Source organism: Ammospiza caudacuta, chromosome 6 (genome assembly GCF_027887145.1).
Source record: "Ammospiza caudacuta isolate bAmmCau1 chromosome 6, bAmmCau1.pri, whole genome shotgun sequence".
NCBI lineage: Eukaryota > Metazoa > Chordata > Aves > Passeriformes > Passerellidae > Ammospiza > Ammospiza caudacuta.
This window is the reverse complement of record NC_080598.1, coordinates 11,660,772-11,680,246: the sequence shown is the minus strand read 5'-3', so window position 1 is coordinate 11,680,246 and position 19,475 is coordinate 11,660,772. Positions and strand designations below refer to the sequence as shown.

The 19,475-nt window shown below is 39.5% G+C and overlaps 1 protein-coding gene across 1 annotated transcript in view; it reads left to right on the top strand.

The window, feature by feature from the left end:
- Positions 1-2,164: 2,164 nt before the first annotated feature.
- Positions 2,165-19,475, top strand: part of LOC131558708 (golgin subfamily B member 1-like) — a 34,809-nt gene continuing 17,498 nt past the window's right edge. Inside the window, exons 1-21 of the mRNA XM_058806683.1 lie at positions 2,165-2,253; positions 4,706-4,763; positions 5,420-5,563; positions 6,397-6,543; positions 7,612-7,734; positions 8,315-8,482; positions 8,717-8,902; positions 9,174-9,296; positions 9,440-9,553; positions 9,662-9,983; positions 10,326-10,435; positions 10,823-10,940; positions 11,031-11,122; positions 11,601-11,751; positions 15,214-15,323; positions 16,121-16,244; positions 17,094-17,224; positions 18,042-18,089; positions 18,389-18,498; positions 18,773-18,941; positions 19,364-19,468. Of these exons, the coding sequence (XP_058662666.1) occupies positions 4,719-4,763; positions 5,420-5,563; positions 6,397-6,543; positions 7,612-7,734; positions 8,315-8,482; positions 8,717-8,902; positions 9,174-9,296; positions 9,440-9,553; positions 9,662-9,983; positions 10,326-10,435; positions 10,823-10,940; positions 11,031-11,122; positions 11,601-11,751; positions 15,214-15,323; positions 16,121-16,244; positions 17,094-17,224; positions 18,042-18,089; positions 18,389-18,498; positions 18,773-18,941; positions 19,364-19,468 (2,640 nt within the window). The 5' untranslated portion in view covers positions 2,165-2,253; positions 4,706-4,718. The remainder of the gene's footprint in view (positions 2,254-4,705; positions 4,764-5,419; positions 5,564-6,396; positions 6,544-7,611; positions 7,735-8,314; positions 8,483-8,716; positions 8,903-9,173; positions 9,297-9,439; positions 9,554-9,661; positions 9,984-10,325; positions 10,436-10,822; positions 10,941-11,030; positions 11,123-11,600; positions 11,752-15,213; positions 15,324-16,120; positions 16,245-17,093; positions 17,225-18,041; positions 18,090-18,388; positions 18,499-18,772; positions 18,942-19,363; positions 19,469-19,475) is intronic.

Here is a 19,475-nt window from a genome sequence, read left to right as displayed (position 1 = left end):
AGTGAACTACAGTGGTGTTCCTCCAGCTGGAAGAGAGTTTAATGTGTCTGAATCTCTGTGTGTCTCCAAGGGCTTGGATCTCACTGGTAAATACAGTCAGTCCTAAGCTGGCATCACAGCAGGGGGGTTTGGCTGGGCCTAAACATCCAAGAAAGCCTTGTCTGTGAGATCCCCATGTTTACTGAGGCAGAAACAAACACCCTGCACTTTCTGACTCCACACAAGGTGAATATTGCACTATCAGCACAGTGCTAACACCATCCTGCATTTTGGAGGGGGAGAAGGGAGCGACTGATTGGCTGTGAGATCTCCAAAAGAAGTGTGTTGTCATCTCCCCTCCTACCTTTCCAAGAATAATTTATACATTGGGATAAAATGAAGACCAGTAGATGATATTATTTTTATGGGTAGGACAACTTACAGCATAGGGAAAACTGTCCTGGAGCCTAGGAAAGGGCAAATTAAAAATACTTGTAGTTTCTTCCTCCTAAGTGGAATGAATAAAAACAAAAGGGTTTGGAGCAAAGTTCCCCTCCCAGACAAGGAAATCTCTGCATGCGATCCAGTGTTGGTTCTATGTAAGGGATGTAAGGGATAAGCAGTCTTGAATTGATTTAGATGTTTCTGAACCCATAGCCCAGCACCTTGTGAGTCCAGCTGAGTTATTCATGGCACACTAGTGCTGCTCAGGAATGACAGCTCCACCATTCCTCACTGCACAGGGTTGGTTTGGTGCCTGATTCAATTCAATTCAAACAATTCAAACCATCCCCTCACACCATTTTGGTAGGTAGGGATGGGAGTGCAGCAGCTGCGCTGCTGTTTTCTCCTCTGTCACAGGTATTCAGAGATGATGCTGTGGGGCAGGTTTGGAAAAAAGCTATGGAGACACTGCAGGATGGGGATAAAATCCCGAAGGGTACAGGTTGAGAGGATGGATGTTGTGGTCAGATTCACAATGGAATTGGTTTTGGAGACTGCTGCAAACCACAGAAACCTTATTCTCCAGAGCATTCTCCAAGGAGGGCTCTGTGCCACATGCAAACCTGTGGTTCTGGAGTTCACTCCATCTCAGACTCCTATTTCCAGAGATTCTAAAGTCTTGCAGGGATCTTCAGGCACCCATCATCATCATGTGTCATGTTCCTTAATGCTCAGGGCTTGGGTGAGAACATGCACAGTGTCACCGTTTAGCTCACATCTGATAGGAACAATGTTAAGAGTGTTGCACCAGGAAAAGATTAAAGAGATTAAAATGACACAGCCACATCTTGAAATCAAATGACTTTTAAAGTCTGATGGGTTTCTTCTTTCCTGCTCCCAGCCATGGTAATGCTGTAGGATCCTGTGAGTTGAGGTTTATTCTCTGTTCTGTGGGATGAAGTGATGCTTGTCTGGGGAGTGGTGGGGCTGTAGCCCAGAACCCAGTGCCAGATATCTCTAGAAATCTGTAGTTTGCACACAGATAAAAGGGCTATCTAAAAGATTACAAAATGCAGAATATCAATGCTGCCGCTGTCAGATATGAAGCACAGCTTCCTTTTGTACCTGCATCTTTTACCCTACAGCAAGCTGGAGGTGGTTTTCTTTTTTTTTCTGCTTAGAAAAAGGATTTTCAATCCATTCCTCTCCCTGACAGTGAGATCAATACAACTATTGTTATGAAAACTCCCTTTCCTAATATTACAGCAGCCAGTTTTTCTAGTATGAAAATGTTTTGTTTATAAATGTCTCTTAATTACATTATACACTGCAATGTACTGAGCTGGTGGAATTTTACTGGAGACTTTGGCATTGCTCATGTCTAAATGTAACAAACTAAAGGAGAGTCTAAGCTGGAACAAAGGCCTTGGGGTAAGGGCTTTAAATTGAAGGAAGGCGAGTTTGGAGTAGACATCAGGAAGAAATTATCTCCTGTGAGGGTGGTGGTGAGGCGCGGGCACAGCTGAGCAGTTAATAAATACGTGGCAATGTGTAGGGAGAAGCATGTCTGGCTTGTAGCTCCCCGCCTCCTCAGGAAAAATGGGAAAAAAGTTTGGGAATTCGGGGAGCTCCGGCGGCCTCCGGCCCGCAGCGCCGTGAGGGAGGCGGGCGCTCCTCCGCGCCGCCAGGGGGCGCTGCCAGGGGGCGGGGCCGCTCCCGCCGGGCGGGGCCGGGGCTCGGGGCCGCAGAGGCGGCGGCGACGGGGCCGCGTCGGGGCTGAGGGGGCTCGGCGGGCTCGGGGGCCGCGGCCGCCCCTCCGCCGCCCCGCAGGTGAGTGCGGACATCGCGGCCACGGTAAAACCCCTGCCCTGCGCCGGCAGGCCTGCCCGGGCCTCGGCCGGTGCGAGCCCGCCCCGCGGAAGCCCTGAGGGGGAAGGCGGCGGAGGCGGGGGGGTCGCTCACTCCCATTGCCGGGCGCTGATGGAGCCGGGCAGGAGGGGCTGGGAATGTGGGAAAGGGTGGAAATGTGGCAAAGGGTGGAAATGACTCCTTGGAGTTCTCTACGCCCCTCGTGCACCTGCACTGCTCTGATCTGCGGTTTCTCCACTGGGTCACTCATACAAAATAGTGCTTCCCTTGTATTAAAAATATTTATCTATAATATCTTTAGTATTGAAAATAAGTAACAATTCAGATTAACATTTAAATGTGGTCAGTGTGACTAAGAGATCGTGTTTATAACAGGTGCAAGTAATGGCTATATGATGTCTCAATGTATTTTACAGGGCGTGTTTGTGTGTGGTTTGCTTAACACTGCTTCAGTTTGTGCTGTGTGTTGTATGTTCGTGCAGATTTTGGCCAGGAGCTTTTAGTTCATATGTGGCACAGATCTCCTGAAAACAAATTTCATTTGTTCTGCAAAAGAACCAGCATCTTGGTGGGTAAAAGCAAAAGTGAGCAGTTACTAGGAGAAAACAAATAAAAATGGTTTTCTTTCAGCAGATATGTTGCCAACACCAAATTGTTTCGGACAATGCGTTTAAAATAATATTAGGTTTAGCTGAGCTATTACACAGTTTGTTTTTGTGCTGTAGGCCTGTGGCAGGGAGGAGGGAGGGGACTCCATCACCTTCCTCAGTAGGGAGGGCTGGAATGAGCTGCTGCCCAAATCTGTCATGTGCCCCTGGTGCTGGGCCCTGTGCTCTCTGACTCAGGGCACTGAGGAGGCTGGAAAGTGCCCAGATGAATAATGTGAGATTAGGGTTTTTTTTTTAGCTGGATTTGGCTGCAGCTGGTAGGGGATGATTTAGGAAGGCAAAGCTGCCACTGGGGCTTTTCTTTTTGGTAACATTCTGTTGTGATCAGAGCTGAAACCTCAGTTGTAGTTTTGAGCATTAAGAGAAAGTTGTTTTGTAAAATTAAGCAGCATCTGTTGTGTCTTGTGGAAGTTGTGGAAGATAAAGAGTTGAGGGATTGCAGCTTTAACTAAAAGAGTTCAAGAGTTGAGGGATTGCAGCTTTAACTAAAGATTGTGGCTTTAATTTTTCTGTACCCCAGAAAAAAAGCAAAACCCATCCTTGGTTGATTTCATGCTGGGTAGGAAGAGCCTGATCAGTTTTGTTTCCCAACTTGATTTGGAAAACTTGTCAGTGGTTGGTGTCACTGATGTAAATAAAAAAACACTAGGAAGGAGCAGTTGAGGTATTTGGGTGGAAATGCTGGCAGGTGAGACCAGCAAAATGATTCTGTCAGTCAGAGCTGGGAATGAGCTGAAATATTTACAAATGCCCCACCGTGTTCCATGTAGTGAGTCATTCTGGCCTCTCTGTAGCTGGGGTAACCCTTTGGTGTGCCTGGCAGTGAGCTTTTCACTGGGAACAGCTTTGGTGTTACAGCTCTGCAGTAGTTGTGAGAGGAGAGGTTTACTTACAGGTTCTGCAATTCCCATCCCCACATCCATGGCTTGTTTGATTTTAATTTGATTTAAGAGAGATCCTTAGGAGGATCCAGTCTGGAGTTGTAGGTGATGTGGGTTGCAGTCTGTGGCTCCTGGTTAAGCTTTGGAGTGGTGAACTGCTTTGAAGGCAGCCCCTGCTATCAGGCTGCATTCTTTCAGAGATAAGCTGTGTGCTGGTGCTCACTATGACCTGCTTTCCACACTCAGGCCTGCTCTGTGCATGTATGGTTCACAAGTCTCTAATAAGAATGGGAAGGACACTTGACTTTCCTCTGGGTGTTGCTAATTGAGAGTGACAATTGCTGAGCAGGTGCAGTGCTGGTTGTGCTTTTCAGATAAGCAGCAGTCACAGCAATTCAAGCAGTTTGATGTTATTTAATGGTTTTAGCCTTAATGTGTGATTTTTTTAGAAATCTGTGTCGATGTAATCCCTGCTTTCCTGCAGGGACAGGCAGTGTTTAAGGTCAGGTTAAATATTAGCAAACTATATGTGGTTTGTGTCTTCTATTTATATGTTGGAGAGGCAGCTGTGCAGAATAATACTCCATAGCATTTACTCTTTAAAGACTTCTCTGGATTATTTTTGGAAGTATTGGCATTTTACTGACTGGCAGTCTTTAGAAAAGGCACGTTATGCATATTTTGTACATAATGAGAAGTGTTATTTCTCCACAACTGGTGCTATAGTGGAGATCAGAGGTGCTGTCACAACTGAGCAAATCACTCTCAAGCATTTCACAATGAGGTACACAGAAGTATGAATTAATTACAGTTATTGGAGTCTCTGATACTGACAGAGGTATTATTTCATTTATTTTTCTGTAGCCATCGTGGAACTATGTGGAAATGGGGTAGTGGAGATGATTCTCCTTCCAAAACAGCAGTAAGTACTGAATTACTATTAATATCCTTTATAGACTCTCTGACACAGAGAATATTTCATTTTTTATACACTAACTATATGTATTTTCTCTTTTATAAAGCAGTTGTTTGACTGGTTTTACCATGACAGTTCTAGGGCTCTAAGAGTCAGGTTGTGTCCTGGTTTCTTATCTCCTTGATGTTTAATCTCTGTGCCTTCCACAGCTGTTGTGCCTGTCCCCACTCTGCTTATCCTGCCTTAGGAAAACATCTGTAGGAGTTACATAAGCTCCATCCTCAGGGTATCTTTGGGTAGAGTAGATTCAATATCAATATTTTATGGGTATTTATTTTATTTAGCAGCACTGCTGGCTGTCACAACACAAATCAAGGGAATGAGGAAGTTCAGGTGTTCATACCTAGAATGCTTGGGTGGTTTTGCTGCATTTCAAGCCAAGCTTGCTAAGGCAGCTCATAACGTTTAGAATTCCATGTGGCCTGCTAAAACCAGCCTGCTGTAAGTATATATGACCCATGGAAGCTTTAGCATTGCTGGCTGTTGTAGTGAAGTGGGACACAAGGCGCAGGCATGTGAGGGGCAGTGCAGTGTGCCTGCACTTTAGGGCTTTAGGGGGGCACCCTGGATGTCCCCAGGCTGAGCATTCCCTGTCTCTGCAGGCTGCGGGCTCCGGGGACGTGGGGAGCGCGGCGGTGACGGATCTGACGGAGCAGCTGACGAGCACCGAGCAGCTGCTGGCACAGCTCAAGGAGCTTGTCAGGGAGAAGGATGCTGAGCTGCGGAGCAAAGATCTTCAGCTGAAGGTACTGAGCACGTGTTCATGTCATAACCATTGTGAAAATCCCCCTTCAGTCCTTTTTGTCATGTTTTGCAAGATTCTGGTCTGTTACAGCAGCTCTGGGATGGTCACTAGGAGCTGTTCTGGGCTCTGGACATTGCTGCTTGTTCCCAGCGTGTGTTCTGTCCCAGGACTGAGCTAGAAGGAATTTATATCTAATATCTTGAAGGCTTTTTTGGGGGCTTGTTACTCTTTTAGAAAAAGTCATAAAGGTTGATCTCTTCCTAGGAGAGATTTCTTTCTGCCCTTTTTATCTGTGGATGTGAACAGCCAAGTGTTAAAATACTGCATGTTTTAAAACTCATTGTATATTGAGTTCTCAAAAAAAAAAAAAAAAAGCTTTTACACTTTCATGAACGTGTCTGTCTTTTTGCATTTGGTAATGTATTTTATATTTTTTAATGAAAAAATATTTGTATTTTTTATGATAAAATAATTCTTGTTTTTTTATGAAAAAAATTCTTGTATTTTTATGAAGAAATAATTCCTGTTTTTTTATGAAAAGATAATTCTTCTCATTATGAAGTCAAGCCTAGAATTTCTATTGCTGTGAAAAAAAAAAGGGAAATTTATATAATAAGGTTTTGAATTCCATACGGTAATAATCATCATGTGCAGAAAGTTTAGATAAAGAATATTTAAAGAATGAAAATGAAACATTGGAATGTCTCTTCAGGGAAGATATTTTTTGTTAATCACTTCAGATTTCTCCCTCTTTCATTTTTTTTTAATGGAAGAATTGAAGGAGGCAGTTGTCCATGTAGCTAATTTAGTCTGTCCTGACTTTGATGTTTGTAGGAGGAGAAGGAATCTGCTGATGCCAAAATTTCCAAGCTGAAGCTGCAGAACAAAGCCAAGGTTGCATCATTAACCTCGCAGCTGGAAGAACTGAAGAAGCAGTTACCAGTGGCAGGAGGCTTAGAGGCCAAAGCAGAACCAAAAAAGGTAAGGTGTTCTCATATTTGGAAGCAGATACAATTTCCAGGGTGCTGTGGGATGTTTTCCATGCTGGACTCAATGGGGAAATTCCGATTTTGAGCTGAGTCAGGTTAGGATCAAGGTAGACTGAGCGGGTGCTGTCAGTTCATCTGTGTTTCTATTTAATTCTTTTATTTGTCAGTAGAAGTCCAGAAAATTGCACATTCCCTTCGAATTGTTTTAGTAAAAATTTCTCAATCCTTCATCCTATTAGCGCCTCTAAGTTTTGACACATATAAATCAGGCAGATAAGTTTTGGAGAAGAAATAAAAACAAAACCTGTCTTGTTCCTTAGGAAATGTGTAACTCTCCTTACTAGCAAAATGTAAATTAAATGCTGGAAAGTGACAGGTGTTTTACTGTTAACAAGAGAGTCTCAGATCTGTTTGGAGTAACACAGTTGTGCAAGTAGACTTGTATTTGTTCAGAGTAGGACATTATAGCTTCTAAAATAACTTTAGTGAGGCTTCAGTTTTTCAGGGAAATTTGTACATTAAAGCTGTGCTGGAAGGGAAAGGTAACAATCAGTTTGTTACAGTCTCTAGTTTTCCGTAAAAATGTGCAGTAACTATTTATTCTTCTGATCTTTTTTTGGCTGACAAAACATGCTTAGCAATTGGTTTCTTGTAATGGCAGATAATTTCTATAAAACAGCAATTACAGCTGGGGAAATTCTGTTTAAAGACATGCTTAGGAATGGTTGAATTTACATTTTTCCCCCAGTAGTCCTGTTTTCCCTCTGGTACATATGGACTACACTTGCCAGATTATCTGAGTTTCAATTGCTGGAGAAAGTTAATCTCCTTCCAGTCCACTTTTTAGCAGTAATTATCATGAATAATTTTAATACAAAGACTTTTATAAGCTTAATAGAAATTCTGTACCAGCTTCTACATGGAATATGAAATATAGAAGAGAACTGAAACAGGGTCTGTGAGTAAAGTCTGCTTTTTTCATCCATATTATCAGACTAAGTAGAGGTACAGAATCCAGGAGTTACCTGTTCATGGAATACAAACCTTCCTGTTTTTGCAGGCATCAAAAGATGGAGACCAGGAAAATGCTGCAGCAAATAGAGGGAAAATATTAGTGCTGAGAAGGAGAATTGAAGAGCTGGAATCCCAGATCACACAAAAAAATGAAGAGTTACAGAAAAAGGTGGTGTTTTGTGTGACATGACTTCTTACCTTTGTGGTGTAGGATTATGTTTGAATATGTTTATTTAAGTAGATATTTAATTCTGTGCTACTGAAGAGCCATTCTGGGAGTTTTCTGTTGAGGAATTGTTATGTTACAGCCTCAGCAAGGGCAGTGGGAATTCTGTCATTGTGCCCTCAGTGAGCAGGGAATCCTGGATGAATGGAGAAGGATACATGAAGATGAGCTCTGTGGGTCAATGTTGTATTTAAATCTTGCATTTTGAACAAAAGTACTGCTTTGCTTCAGTTTTACTCATTGAAAAAATAAGTCACAACAGGAGAAAATGTAGGCAAGGGCAGATTTCATGTTGTGGTGTTTTTTGGACATAACTTCCCTGGGGATGGTGGCAGGAATGGGAATGCTGCAGAGTTTGAGGGAAAAGTTCAGTAAATAATGATTACATTTCAAACAGAACCAGTTGTATATCTGATTGTAATTTTTGGAGTACTCTTAACTCAGGCAGTAAGGAAATGATGCAGACCATTCTGTGCTGGAGGTGGAAGCACAGAGCACAAGCAATTCTGCCTTTTCACCCCAGGATGCTGAGCTGGAGGCGCAGCGCGGCCGTGGGGCTGACATGGATGCCATGCTGGCAGAGAAGGAGAAGAGGCTGGCTGAAAGGGATGCTTACATCAGGGATTTGCAGGTGGCCTGTGGATCCAGTGATGCTGCCAATGAAATATTCCTGCCCAATGAGGAATTGAAGGTATGTTAGCAGCTCAGTTATAAAATCTCTGTAGAGCTTTCAAGGAACCAATGAATTTGATATGAAATGTAGTCAGTCCCTCACTGAAATACAGTTAATTCATATGAATAAAAATTCTTTACTGACTATCTTAATTTATATATATTTACTTGCTTATTTTGTTCTTACCAGGGAGAGGCTTCATGATTGCTGTATCATTTTTCTGCTAATTGTCTTTTGGTTTGCATTGTAAAGAACCAGCTGGCAGCTAAAGAGTCATCCCTGCAAAGCATGGAGATCCTGGTGCAGAACCTCACCAAGAAGGTGGGAGACAGTGAGGAAAAATGCAGCTTGTTCCAGGAGCAGATCGAGAGTCTGAAAAACATTCAAAGCAAGGAAAGAGAACATTTCCAAGGAAAAGAAGCTAAATACATGGAAAATGTAAGTAAATGCAGGATTCCAAAAGTTATGTCCAGTTCTTGGGAAAAGTAGAATACAAATGTTTGAGGAGGAGGATGCCGTTTGGGCTTAGTTGTTAGAAACTTGCTAGGAATGAACATAAGTGACTAATTAATGTATTTAATGTTACTGGAAGCAAAATTCAGAGTTAATTTGGAATCCACTATCTTTCTGTACCTTTAGTTAGACAGTTCAGTGTGGTTTTACAATAGTTTGTTGGCTGGTTTCATATTTATTTTCTTTTTGGTTCTAGATACGTGTGTTTCAAAATATTATCCAGGAAAAGGAAAAGGAGCTGGAAGCACAGAGAGAAAAACATGAGCAGGAGCTTTTTAGATTAGCTGCTAAATCTGATGCAAGTGCTGACCTAGAACAGGTATGTTGCTCTGGAAACTCAGCAGCCTGAATTGGGAGTCATGTAATTACTAAACTCTGTGACACAGTTCAAGTGTCTGGTTGGGAGAATAAAAATAAGTCTTTTGTAGATTGCTGGATTATTTAACTTTTTATTTTTGGTAGCTGCTAAAGGCTTTGAAACAGAAGCTCCATGAAAAGGAAGAAGTCATGCTGGGAAGGACACAGGTGATTGATGTCTTGCAAAAGGAGCTGGATGCCAAGGACCAGCAATTGAAAGTAAGAAGTGCCATGAGTAGGAGTACAGATATAATGTTTGACAATGGTCGGAAAATACTTTGCATTGAAATGATAAATGTTTTTTGTGCTGTTTTTTTCTTTTAACAGGAGAACAATGACAACCTGAAACGCCTGCTGTCTGAAAAAGAAAACCTCCAGTCTAAACTGGATGCTGAGAAACATGTAATGAGAGCCCAATTAAAAGACATGATGGAGAAACATGAGCTTGAAATGACAAAAGTTAAGGCGAAATACAATGCTGAACTGCATGAAATTCAAGAGAAACATGAAACTGAGCTGCAAGAGAAAGACCAGGCCCTGGTTCAGCTTCAGAAACAAGTGGCAGAGTTGAGTGCTGGTGGACTGAGTAACTCCAAAGAAGTCAAAGATCTGGAATCTATAACCAAAGAGAAGATGGAAGAATTGGAAGGTATCCTATTTAAACAGTTGTCACTGACAGTATTAAAGGTTTCTTTGCCCCAGACTTCAATGTCTTTTGAGCCAATTTCATACTTAGTGCAATTAGAACTACATGAAACTTGATGGAATGTTATTGCCACAGTAATTAAAGGGATCAAGTACTATAGTAATGAGGGTTAGAGGATTACCTAGATAATCACAAGCTGTAAATTTGTCACTGTGTCCAAGTCTTATGTTTTTCTGTAAATGTTGTCTTGTGTGTGTAACTTCCGGTTGCTAAAGGAATTACACACAAGGTTTGTATTAATAATCTGTCTACAGTTTAAAATAATTCCTGCTTCTTGTTTCTTAGTCCAAGTGAAATTGAAAACAGAAGAGGCCAGCAAATCTGAAGCCAAGTTTTTGAAAATGAAGGCTTGGTCTAAATCAAGGATCAAACAGCTGGAGGATGAACTGAAAAATGTATGTGTAGCTTTGTGTTTAAGGCTGTGTGTCTTTCTCCAACTAATGTGCTTGGAGTTTTGATTGGGAGAAAGTCAACTGTGGCATAAATAGAATATTAAGATAGTTTACTGTAAGGTAAATTATTTTTAATTTTATTCAAACCTGAATTAAGGTATGAAAATGGAATGGACATAAAGTGTTGATACAAGATGTAGTTTAAATAAAAAATAGTACAAATTGTGTTACCAGCATTCAGGAGTAAATTTGTTAGAGAGAGCTGCTGTATTGCACTTTAAATATTAGAAAAACAACTATTATACATACTACTAAAGAATATGAAAAAAAAAAAAGGACTTTGCTGTGATTTGCTGTGTTTTAAACCCCCATAACTGTATTTTCTTTCAGTTTTCATCAAAAAACAATGATGTATCTGCCTTAAGCAATCGTGTGTCAGAATTAGAAGTTGAAAATGAAGAATTACAGTCAAAACTTCAGTCATTGCATGAGATTGGAACTCAGAATGGTAACAGAAAATCTTTTGCAGATGATCCAAAGTAAAGAAATAAAAATAAATTATTTGTGTCCTCATTAACCAAATTTGTTGTTTTTGTAGCAGAACTGCTGAAAAAGCTCGAGCTCTATGAAGAGCAGCAGAGGAAGCTGCAGGCTGATCTTGACCAAGTTACAAAGAGAGCAGCTTCACAGGTTGACTTGAAAATTGATTTGCATGAGTTATTGATTAATGGTGCTAATTAGACTTTGAAAAGTGTGTCAGCTGGATTTTGGAGCTGAGAATTAATTTATTGATAGATGGAATTGTCAGTGGCTGTTCAGTTGGAGAACACGATGACAGGTTTTGAATTACTCAAAAAGATTGATTTCTACCTACTTTGCACACACTTTAAATTACATTTTTCCAAGCAGTTTGCTGTTCATTTAGTTATGTTTAATCTGAGTCATCAAAGTGTGGCTGTTATTTTGTAGGCAAAATATTTTTAATACTTTATGAATTCATAGGACTTGTTTTTCACATAGTCTACAATATCTACAATCTGCATTTACCAATTTCATAGATTTTTATTTAAGTTAAATGATGAATTATGTTGGTTTGCCAACTTACAACGTATTTACATTTGCAGAGAGGTGTGGTAAATTTATTTTAATACAGAATTTCTCTTGTTAGGCCAGTGAGTCAGGCAGTGTGGATGAACTGCAGAGTCATCTCTTGGAATGGCAGGAAACTGTCCCAGAATCAGAGGAGTCCCGGGATCAAGTCCGAGAAGAGAAATCTGCCATGGCCTTGAGAATGGCTCAGATTGAGGAGGAGAGAGAAGGTGAATTATTTTATTTCCAGGCCAACAATCCTGTTTTTATAGATCTGTGTGTGTCTGTTGTGCTTCAGAACAAATTGATAGCACACCACCATGACTCATTTCTGTAGTCATAAAATATGTATAGTTAGTGAAATTGCTGAAGTGTGCAATTTCTGCTTTTTCCTGTTCCCTCGAGTTTGTTTTTCATATATTCATCTTGTTTTATATAATTTTTATTAAGTAGATGTGCTGTTTGTTTGCCATTTGAGCTGCTGCTTTGTAAGACTGCTTGACAGGCTTATTGTGTGCATATGATAAATGATAAAAATGATAAAAAAAAATTATCAATGATAAATAGTTCCCCATTGAAATATTAAAGCTGCCTGCATAGAGAACTGGTGAAAGTGTGGGGGACTATAGTGTTGGTTTGAATTAGAGGAATGGAGGTGGTGCTTAAGCAAAATGTGCCTGACTTGGAGTTTCTCTTTAGGAAACTTCTGATTAATTCTGTTTAGGATATTTAGTGATCTGTTAGTAGGTGCCACTTGTATAGACCAACTGAATAATGCTCACTGGCAGTGGCTTGGAGGTGGTTAAAAATATCAAATTACCTATAGAAAATAGCATTTCAAGTAATGTCAGGTTTTAGAGCTTGCTAAATTATTAATTAATCAGCTGATGAGAAACTGAAGTAGCTTCTATTAAAACTTATGAAAGTCTGGTTAAATTTTAGATAGCTTTTACTGCTCTTTCCATGCCATCTGAACTAAATTGCCATTTTTGTCCCCCCTAGCATGGGGAATAATGGCAGGTTTTAATGCACAGGACCTCCCATCATAATTAATCCTGTTAGTTAATTTGAGCCTTCTCTTTTCAATCTGCAGCTGAATTGTTTTTCATTTCCATGATCCATTTGAAAGTTCAGTGTGTAAGCACAGAAATGTTTTAAAGATCACGTCTCTTCTGTTTGAAGGATTTATGCTTTGCTATTGAAAGGGAATAATACCCCTCCATCAAATCTACCTGTTGGCACATCTGTGCTGGCCACAGAGCCACATGCAATATTAATAACACTTGTGAAATTTCCTCTGCCTCAGTCCAGGTTTAATTTTGCATTTTTTTTTCCCCTTGGGAGTAGCATGATCTTTCTGTTCCTTTTTTCCTGCCGTTCCACCTGGTGAGCCCTGAGCGTCCCTTCCCCCTCCACTCCTACCCTCACTGCGATCTGGGCAGCCAGGGAGAGCAGTTTCCCATCAGTTTTGTGCATGCAGGTTCCTGCAGCAATGGCTCCCTGCAATGTGCTGTTGCTGATTTCTCCTGCTCTTGCTTCTTGTGGAGAAAATTGCCAACAGTACCTTGCAAGGTTTGCCATTGATGGTTTGTGGATTTTAGCAATGTGTGTAACAACTTCTGGGTTTTAACTCGAGTTTCTCCTGCCTTGCACTACCTGTTTTCTTCTTTTATATTAATGAAATCATCTTCATTTTTTCACTCTAGTAACAGCTGACTCCATATTTATGTTTTATCTAGAGACTAATTTCTTGGCTTGCCACAAGTGGTTGTGACTAAGTAAGAATCAAATTAGTTCTTACTACTATCTGAAATTCAGTAGTATTAAAAAAAAATAATGTTCCTTCCCATACATTGCTGAACTTGCATGCATTAATATTAGCTGCCAATATTTTAAGCCATGTGTAAGTAATATGTAGCATCAGTAGTGACTCAGGGAAGTACAGACACATCATTTGTTATATGCAGAGCATATCTGAAAAAAGGTGTTCTGGGAAGTTTTTCAGGTTTTTATCTTAGATAATTGCAAATGAAAAGCTTCCTAAGCTGCTATAAAACATTAGAAAATGTATTTACTTACTAATTGTTCTTAAAGCAATGCTCAGTTTAACTGTAAGTGTTTTATCACTTCTGAGTGTGCTAAATCATTCTAAAGCTCCAGTTTCTGTCCTTCCATTATTCTTGTGACAGTTGTAATTTCATTGTTTTTTTCATCATTAGATATTTAGGAACCTAAATATGTTGGGTTCCTATATTAGAGTGTCAGAAGAGGGGTTAAATTTTTACCTAGAATAGATTTTATTCTTTGAACCCCTTAACTGGCAGTTCCTGTCAACAGAGGTTTAAGACCTGTGATCAAAATTTGGTATTTAATTTTACAGCCTTGAAAAAGTAGGTAGAATGATAAAAAAAAGTGTAAAATCCAGAAAATACACAAGGGTGTTTAAAACACTTATGAACTGACAGTGTAAGAAGCCAAAGTGTAATTGAAATCAGAAGTATAATCCAATTTATCAATCCCACTTGAAAAGGGTCATTGTTTTTTTCTTTAGTTTTTTTCCCCACTAATCTTTTCTGTCAAGACATTAGGAGTGTAATTTTGGAATATTACAGGAAGAATTTTAATCTAGCAGGTGCTACAGAATTGTGAGTTAAGGAGATCTGTGGTGTAAGTAATCCTTGGCCAACTCAAATGAAAGGAAGGTATTTCTTGTAGGGCTGAATCTCCAAATCGTTCCTAGTGTTGACCTTGCAGATGCATCGACATAAATTCTCTGAGTTTTGTGTGCTGTGAGGACAACTGTGGATTCATGTGGTTAAACTGAAGGCCAAATTCCTAATTATCCAATTAATGTAACTTTCAATTAAAATATGGAGCCACCTGTACTTGCCCTCCCTTTCCCTGGCTGTGCTGTTGTGTCTGCTTTGCATGGAATGTGTTGTTTCCTAATCTTTACCCCAAATGTGTTTTGTTGTATCACAAAACAGATGGGAATGCACTTCAGATGACAAATCATTTCTAACAATGAACAGGATGCATACCTAAGCTTTCATATTCTCAGTTTAGTCAGTGTGTTTATTTACTAGTGATTCTGTATCTGTATTTGTCCTGAAAAGAATGATGTTACTAATTTATGATAAGATGGTTTGATGCCAGTATAACATGTGCTTGTGACTTCCTCAAATGATCTGGCTTTAGAGCTTGTACTAAAATTCAAGTTTTTATAAAAATGGATGTGATTGTTGAGATTAAAAAGTCATCAGCTGAAAAAGCTGTGGTTTTTATCATACAAATTAGATATATTTGAACCTGGTAAATTGAATTGAGATGTAATTTGGCATTTTAATTGATTGGCTTTCCTTCTTAGCATGGTATAACCTCACCCTTTCCACCCTCCTGTATAAAGTCTTCCTTTAGAGCTGATGAAGAAGTGAAGTTAGACTTTGATTTGCTTCTTCTTAGTGAGATACTCAGACTTTATGTTATGTTCTGCATAGCAATGTTGGAGGGAAATCACAAGGTGAACACAGTGGATTTTAATCTTTAATCTTGTTCCTGTCAGTCATTTGTAGGGACTTCACCCTGTCCCTGGTCTCTTTTCATGTAGTAGTGTCTGATATAAATGTAAATGCTTTCCTGTGGCACAAAACTGATTGAGGATGACTGGTTCTTTCCTGGCTGCTCCGATCCAGCCATAGTCTCAGGGCAGCAGGAGCTGGAGGAGGAACTGGCCACAGTTCAAGGAGTGGGCAGGCTGCAGCAGGCAAGAAGGAAAGGCAGTCAGACCAGCAGGAAGCTGCAGGTAGGTTCAAAGAGATGTGAGTTTATTTTTACCTGTCTGTTAACAAAACTGTGGAAAGTACTGTTATTCATGTGGTGCTTTAGTCTTTAAAACATTAGGAGCTTAGGAACAGAGGTTGGAACTGAAAACATTGGTAAATTTAATGGTCATGTTCAGAGCAAGAATATGAGAAATTCTCACACCTCTTACTCCTTTCCACTGAAAAATCACAAGGTTCTCTCTGGACTAATTCCCATGCCTGAAGCCATGTGCATGCTTCAGATGTTAAGGCTGTTTTTAGCTCCTATAAAATCTTTACAAATCTCTTTGCTGGTGGAACTTTACTGAATAATTAGTGCCACTTCATTCAGGTGGACTTCTAGGTAGGTGGTGGTGTACCTTGCATGAAAAAATGGTAACTTTTTTAAGAATTAGGATGTCATTGTCCCATTAACAGACTGTTGGAAGAAGATAATTAGTTAACTGATGCTTCAGAGGACTCAACTTCAGAAATCAGGGCATTAATTAAGATATCCAAACATTGTTTTCCATTAGCTTCTCAGATAGCCAAGGGTGATTTTAAAAGCTTGCAGGTGTCTTAAAGAACCTGTGGGAGACTTGGCTTTTCTGGAAATAATATCTGGAAGCTGGGCAGGCCTCTCTAGTTCACAGCAATCCCACATACTTGCATTTAAGTGCCTGAATCAGTGCTGAGTTTTGGGATTTTGGATTGAAACTGTGGTTTTAGTAGCTGAATTATCTTACCCCTGCTTGCTTCCTTCTTTAAGTTAAGCTTCCTTCTCATGTTTTGTGTGTAGGAAGAATTCCCCTTCGATGGCAAACAATGCTTCCAAGAACTGAATGTCACCTTGGATAGCACTGACTCAGCTGAAGGAGAAAACATGGGAGGTTGGTGGCCAGAGTACCCTTCACCCAATGCAGGTGTGATAGCGACTAGACAGTTGATGAAAGCATGCACACAGCATCTGCGTTTTGTGTCTATTTTTGTTTTCAAATTCAGCTAACAGCCCATTTGTGGTGTATTCTAATCTCTGTTGGATTTTTTTGGCTTTTGTTTTCTTCCTTTTCATTTCCAAGCATGTGCGTGCTGGATGAACTGCCTAGTTCTGGCTCACAAGTACAGCATCAGTATGGCTGAGCACTGGAATTGGATGAGCTTTGATGCCCATCAAATATCCCATGTGGCAAGATCATGTGTTTCTTTTAAGTTATGAGTTGCTCCTGTGAATGTGTTTCCAGTTTATATCACAGTTATGTTGCAAACCAGAATTCCGTTCCATTGCTGCTTAATTTAAAAATACAATTCTCAGTTTTTAATGCTGATGATTTTATATTAATGGTAAAGATTGCAAATACCTCTTATTGTTAGGATGGAATGGGCTCACTTACAAATTGTCAGTCCAGACCAGTTTATTAATAATTACTTAAGGTGTGATCCTGCAAGCACCTGATCAACTTGTGGTTAATGTAACGTGAGCCACACTACTGGCTGAGCCACAATAGTGGTGGCTCAATATTTGAATTTATCTGCTAGGTCCTCTGAGTTCATGAGCTCTGCAACTTATTTTGGTTTTCCAACTGTGTTAAGGGTACTTTTGCCATCTAAATTTTGGGGATGTAGAGCCTCAGGCATTCCCACTAGAAAATAGGTGAGATTTGTTTGTGCCCAACACTGATGAGAACTTTGAATAAAGAGCTGCAGCCATTTCTAGACTTTGGGAATTTTGGTGGACTTCTCTTGAAAGAATTTTCCTTCTTTGACCTGAGTAGGTTTACGGAGTGTGGTTGAAGAGCTGGAATTGGAAAGAAACCAACTGCAGGAACAAATACTTTTTCTGGAAGAGCGTTGTCAGGATTTGGAAGACAGATTTCAGCTTCAAGGTAGAATGGAGGCTCTCCAGGTGAGCTTTGGAGTTGTGTAACTCTCATGATGCAAGAGAATCATTCCGAGTTTATGTTCTTTATATCACAGCCTACAGTAAGCTAAACCCATCAATTGGCAGCTGACAAAAAATGGCTGAAATCCAATTTACGCTCATTAATTATGTTCTCAGAGAGTTTGCACATCCTGTATTATGCTTTGAGGCTGAAGACTGTTGCTTTTGTTCAGCATGTGGAGAATTATGATTAGGATTAAGCTTTATTTGTTCTAGAAACTTAGTAAAAAGACAACATGATTTTCATAATTCTTTGTGAAGTCTTTGCCAGAAAGTCCACAATTAGATTTGGTTATGACTCGTTTGAATTTCCCACTCCTTATATCGCTTAAGTTTCTTTTCTGTAAGAGTGTATTAAATTTTTAAAATTTTTTAAATTTAATTTTTTATATATATGTACACATTTTTAGAGAAGAAACTGCTTATATAAAAATGATCCATAATTTTATATAAATGAATACACATGCAATCTAAACTCCAGATATGATCTAGACAGTTATATTTTAAAACCATTCACTGAAGGCCCCACAAAGAACAGTAGAGTTCTTTTAAAAGGAAAAGTTATTTTTAGTATTGCCTGACTGACAAATTACTGTGGTAATTTGGGAACCATATTTTCACTTAAGTGACACAACTGATGTTGTACTCATACTCTTGGTGCATTACTCACAGTTCTTTATCTGTTAAGTTGCACGTGTATAAAAAAGAATGACTGGTTTTAAGATGAGAGACAAGCTTACATTAATTATTGAGACTCTTGTAACAAAGCCTTTCAATACAGGTAACGTTTGGTGTTGAGGAAGAAGGGCAGCTGTTGAGGGCAGTGCAGGTGTGTTCTGTCTCCTCCAAAATGCCGCCTTCTGTTCATGAATGGTGACAAGTTTGCCACATTTGTCCTACTTGCTGTTGATTCTGGATGTGTTTTGCTTTTGGTTGTTGGTTGCTGTTGTACGATTTTTTTTTTTCTTTTGGTGGTTTTATTTTTGAATTGGTGCAGTGGATCTGACTAGAGTAGGAGAGATTTGTGCTGTGTTTGAAACCTCCAAAAGGCTGTGTGAACAAAGTGAAGTGAAGCTCTCTCATGCTTCTCTGGTTGTGATAATGCTCTTCATCATTGCTTTTTTGCAGAATGAAAATGAGCGTTTGCAAACTCAACTCACCCAATTGCGCAACCAACAAATGCGAGATGTGGAAAAGCATCAGATTCTAATCTCTGGCTTGAATGAGCAGCTTAAAGGGTAAAACCAAGGTTCTTTACAACACCACGCACCATTGGCTTTCTCTGCTTTAAACTTCAAATTCTGGTTAGGCATATAGTCTCTCAAAACACTTTTTTTCTCATAAAAACAATTACTTGGCTCATGTTTCTATTTCCAGTTGTGTTATTTTTGTACTTCAAAGTTTAAGTGGACAGTGTAAAAATAATGGTTCTCTTTGTTTGAGGTTAGTAAGCTTAGAAAACTTAATGCAAGCTTTGTTTTCAACATGTCTAAATATGTATTTTCTTTTCAGATTGAGTGACAGAAATAGTTTCCTTGAAAATTCACTTGGAGAAAGAGAACAAAAACTGGCAAGCACAACAGAAAAGCTGGAACAAGTTGAAACTTTGAGGAAGCAGCTTCAAGAAAAGGATATTCTGAACAAAGAGCTCGGGGAGAAGTTTGTGCATGTTGAGCAAAAAGTAAGCTAAAATTATAGTTACTACTTCACTTATTAGAACTGATGAGCTTTAACCATAACTTTCGATTTGTGTCCCAACAGAATTATTGCTGTTTTCCCAGTCTGAAAGTTTGTACTTTGTCTTTATAGTTTTGTTTATTTAGTTAAGTTTGTTAAGAAATTTAATTTTGTAAGTAAGTACAATTAAGTAAGTTAAGTAATTTAATTTTGTTCATTCTTAAAGTTTGGTGTAAGAATTTCTTAGACCCAACACAGCTTTGCATGAAAATATTTACATTTTAGTGGGGTGATTAAGTTTTTGGTTATGAATTTAAAAGTATAAACTTCACTGTTGTGTAAACTCAATACTATAACTGGTAACATCACAATTTTAATAGAATTCTATGTATTTCTATCACACGAACTATTACTTTTAATGCTAAGCTGAATGAAGCCTTAAAGAAATGCAGTCTGTATGAAGTGGAGAACGTTGAGCAGAAAACAGCCATCAGTGATCTCACGGAAAGAGTCGCTACACTGAAAGAAAAGGTAATTT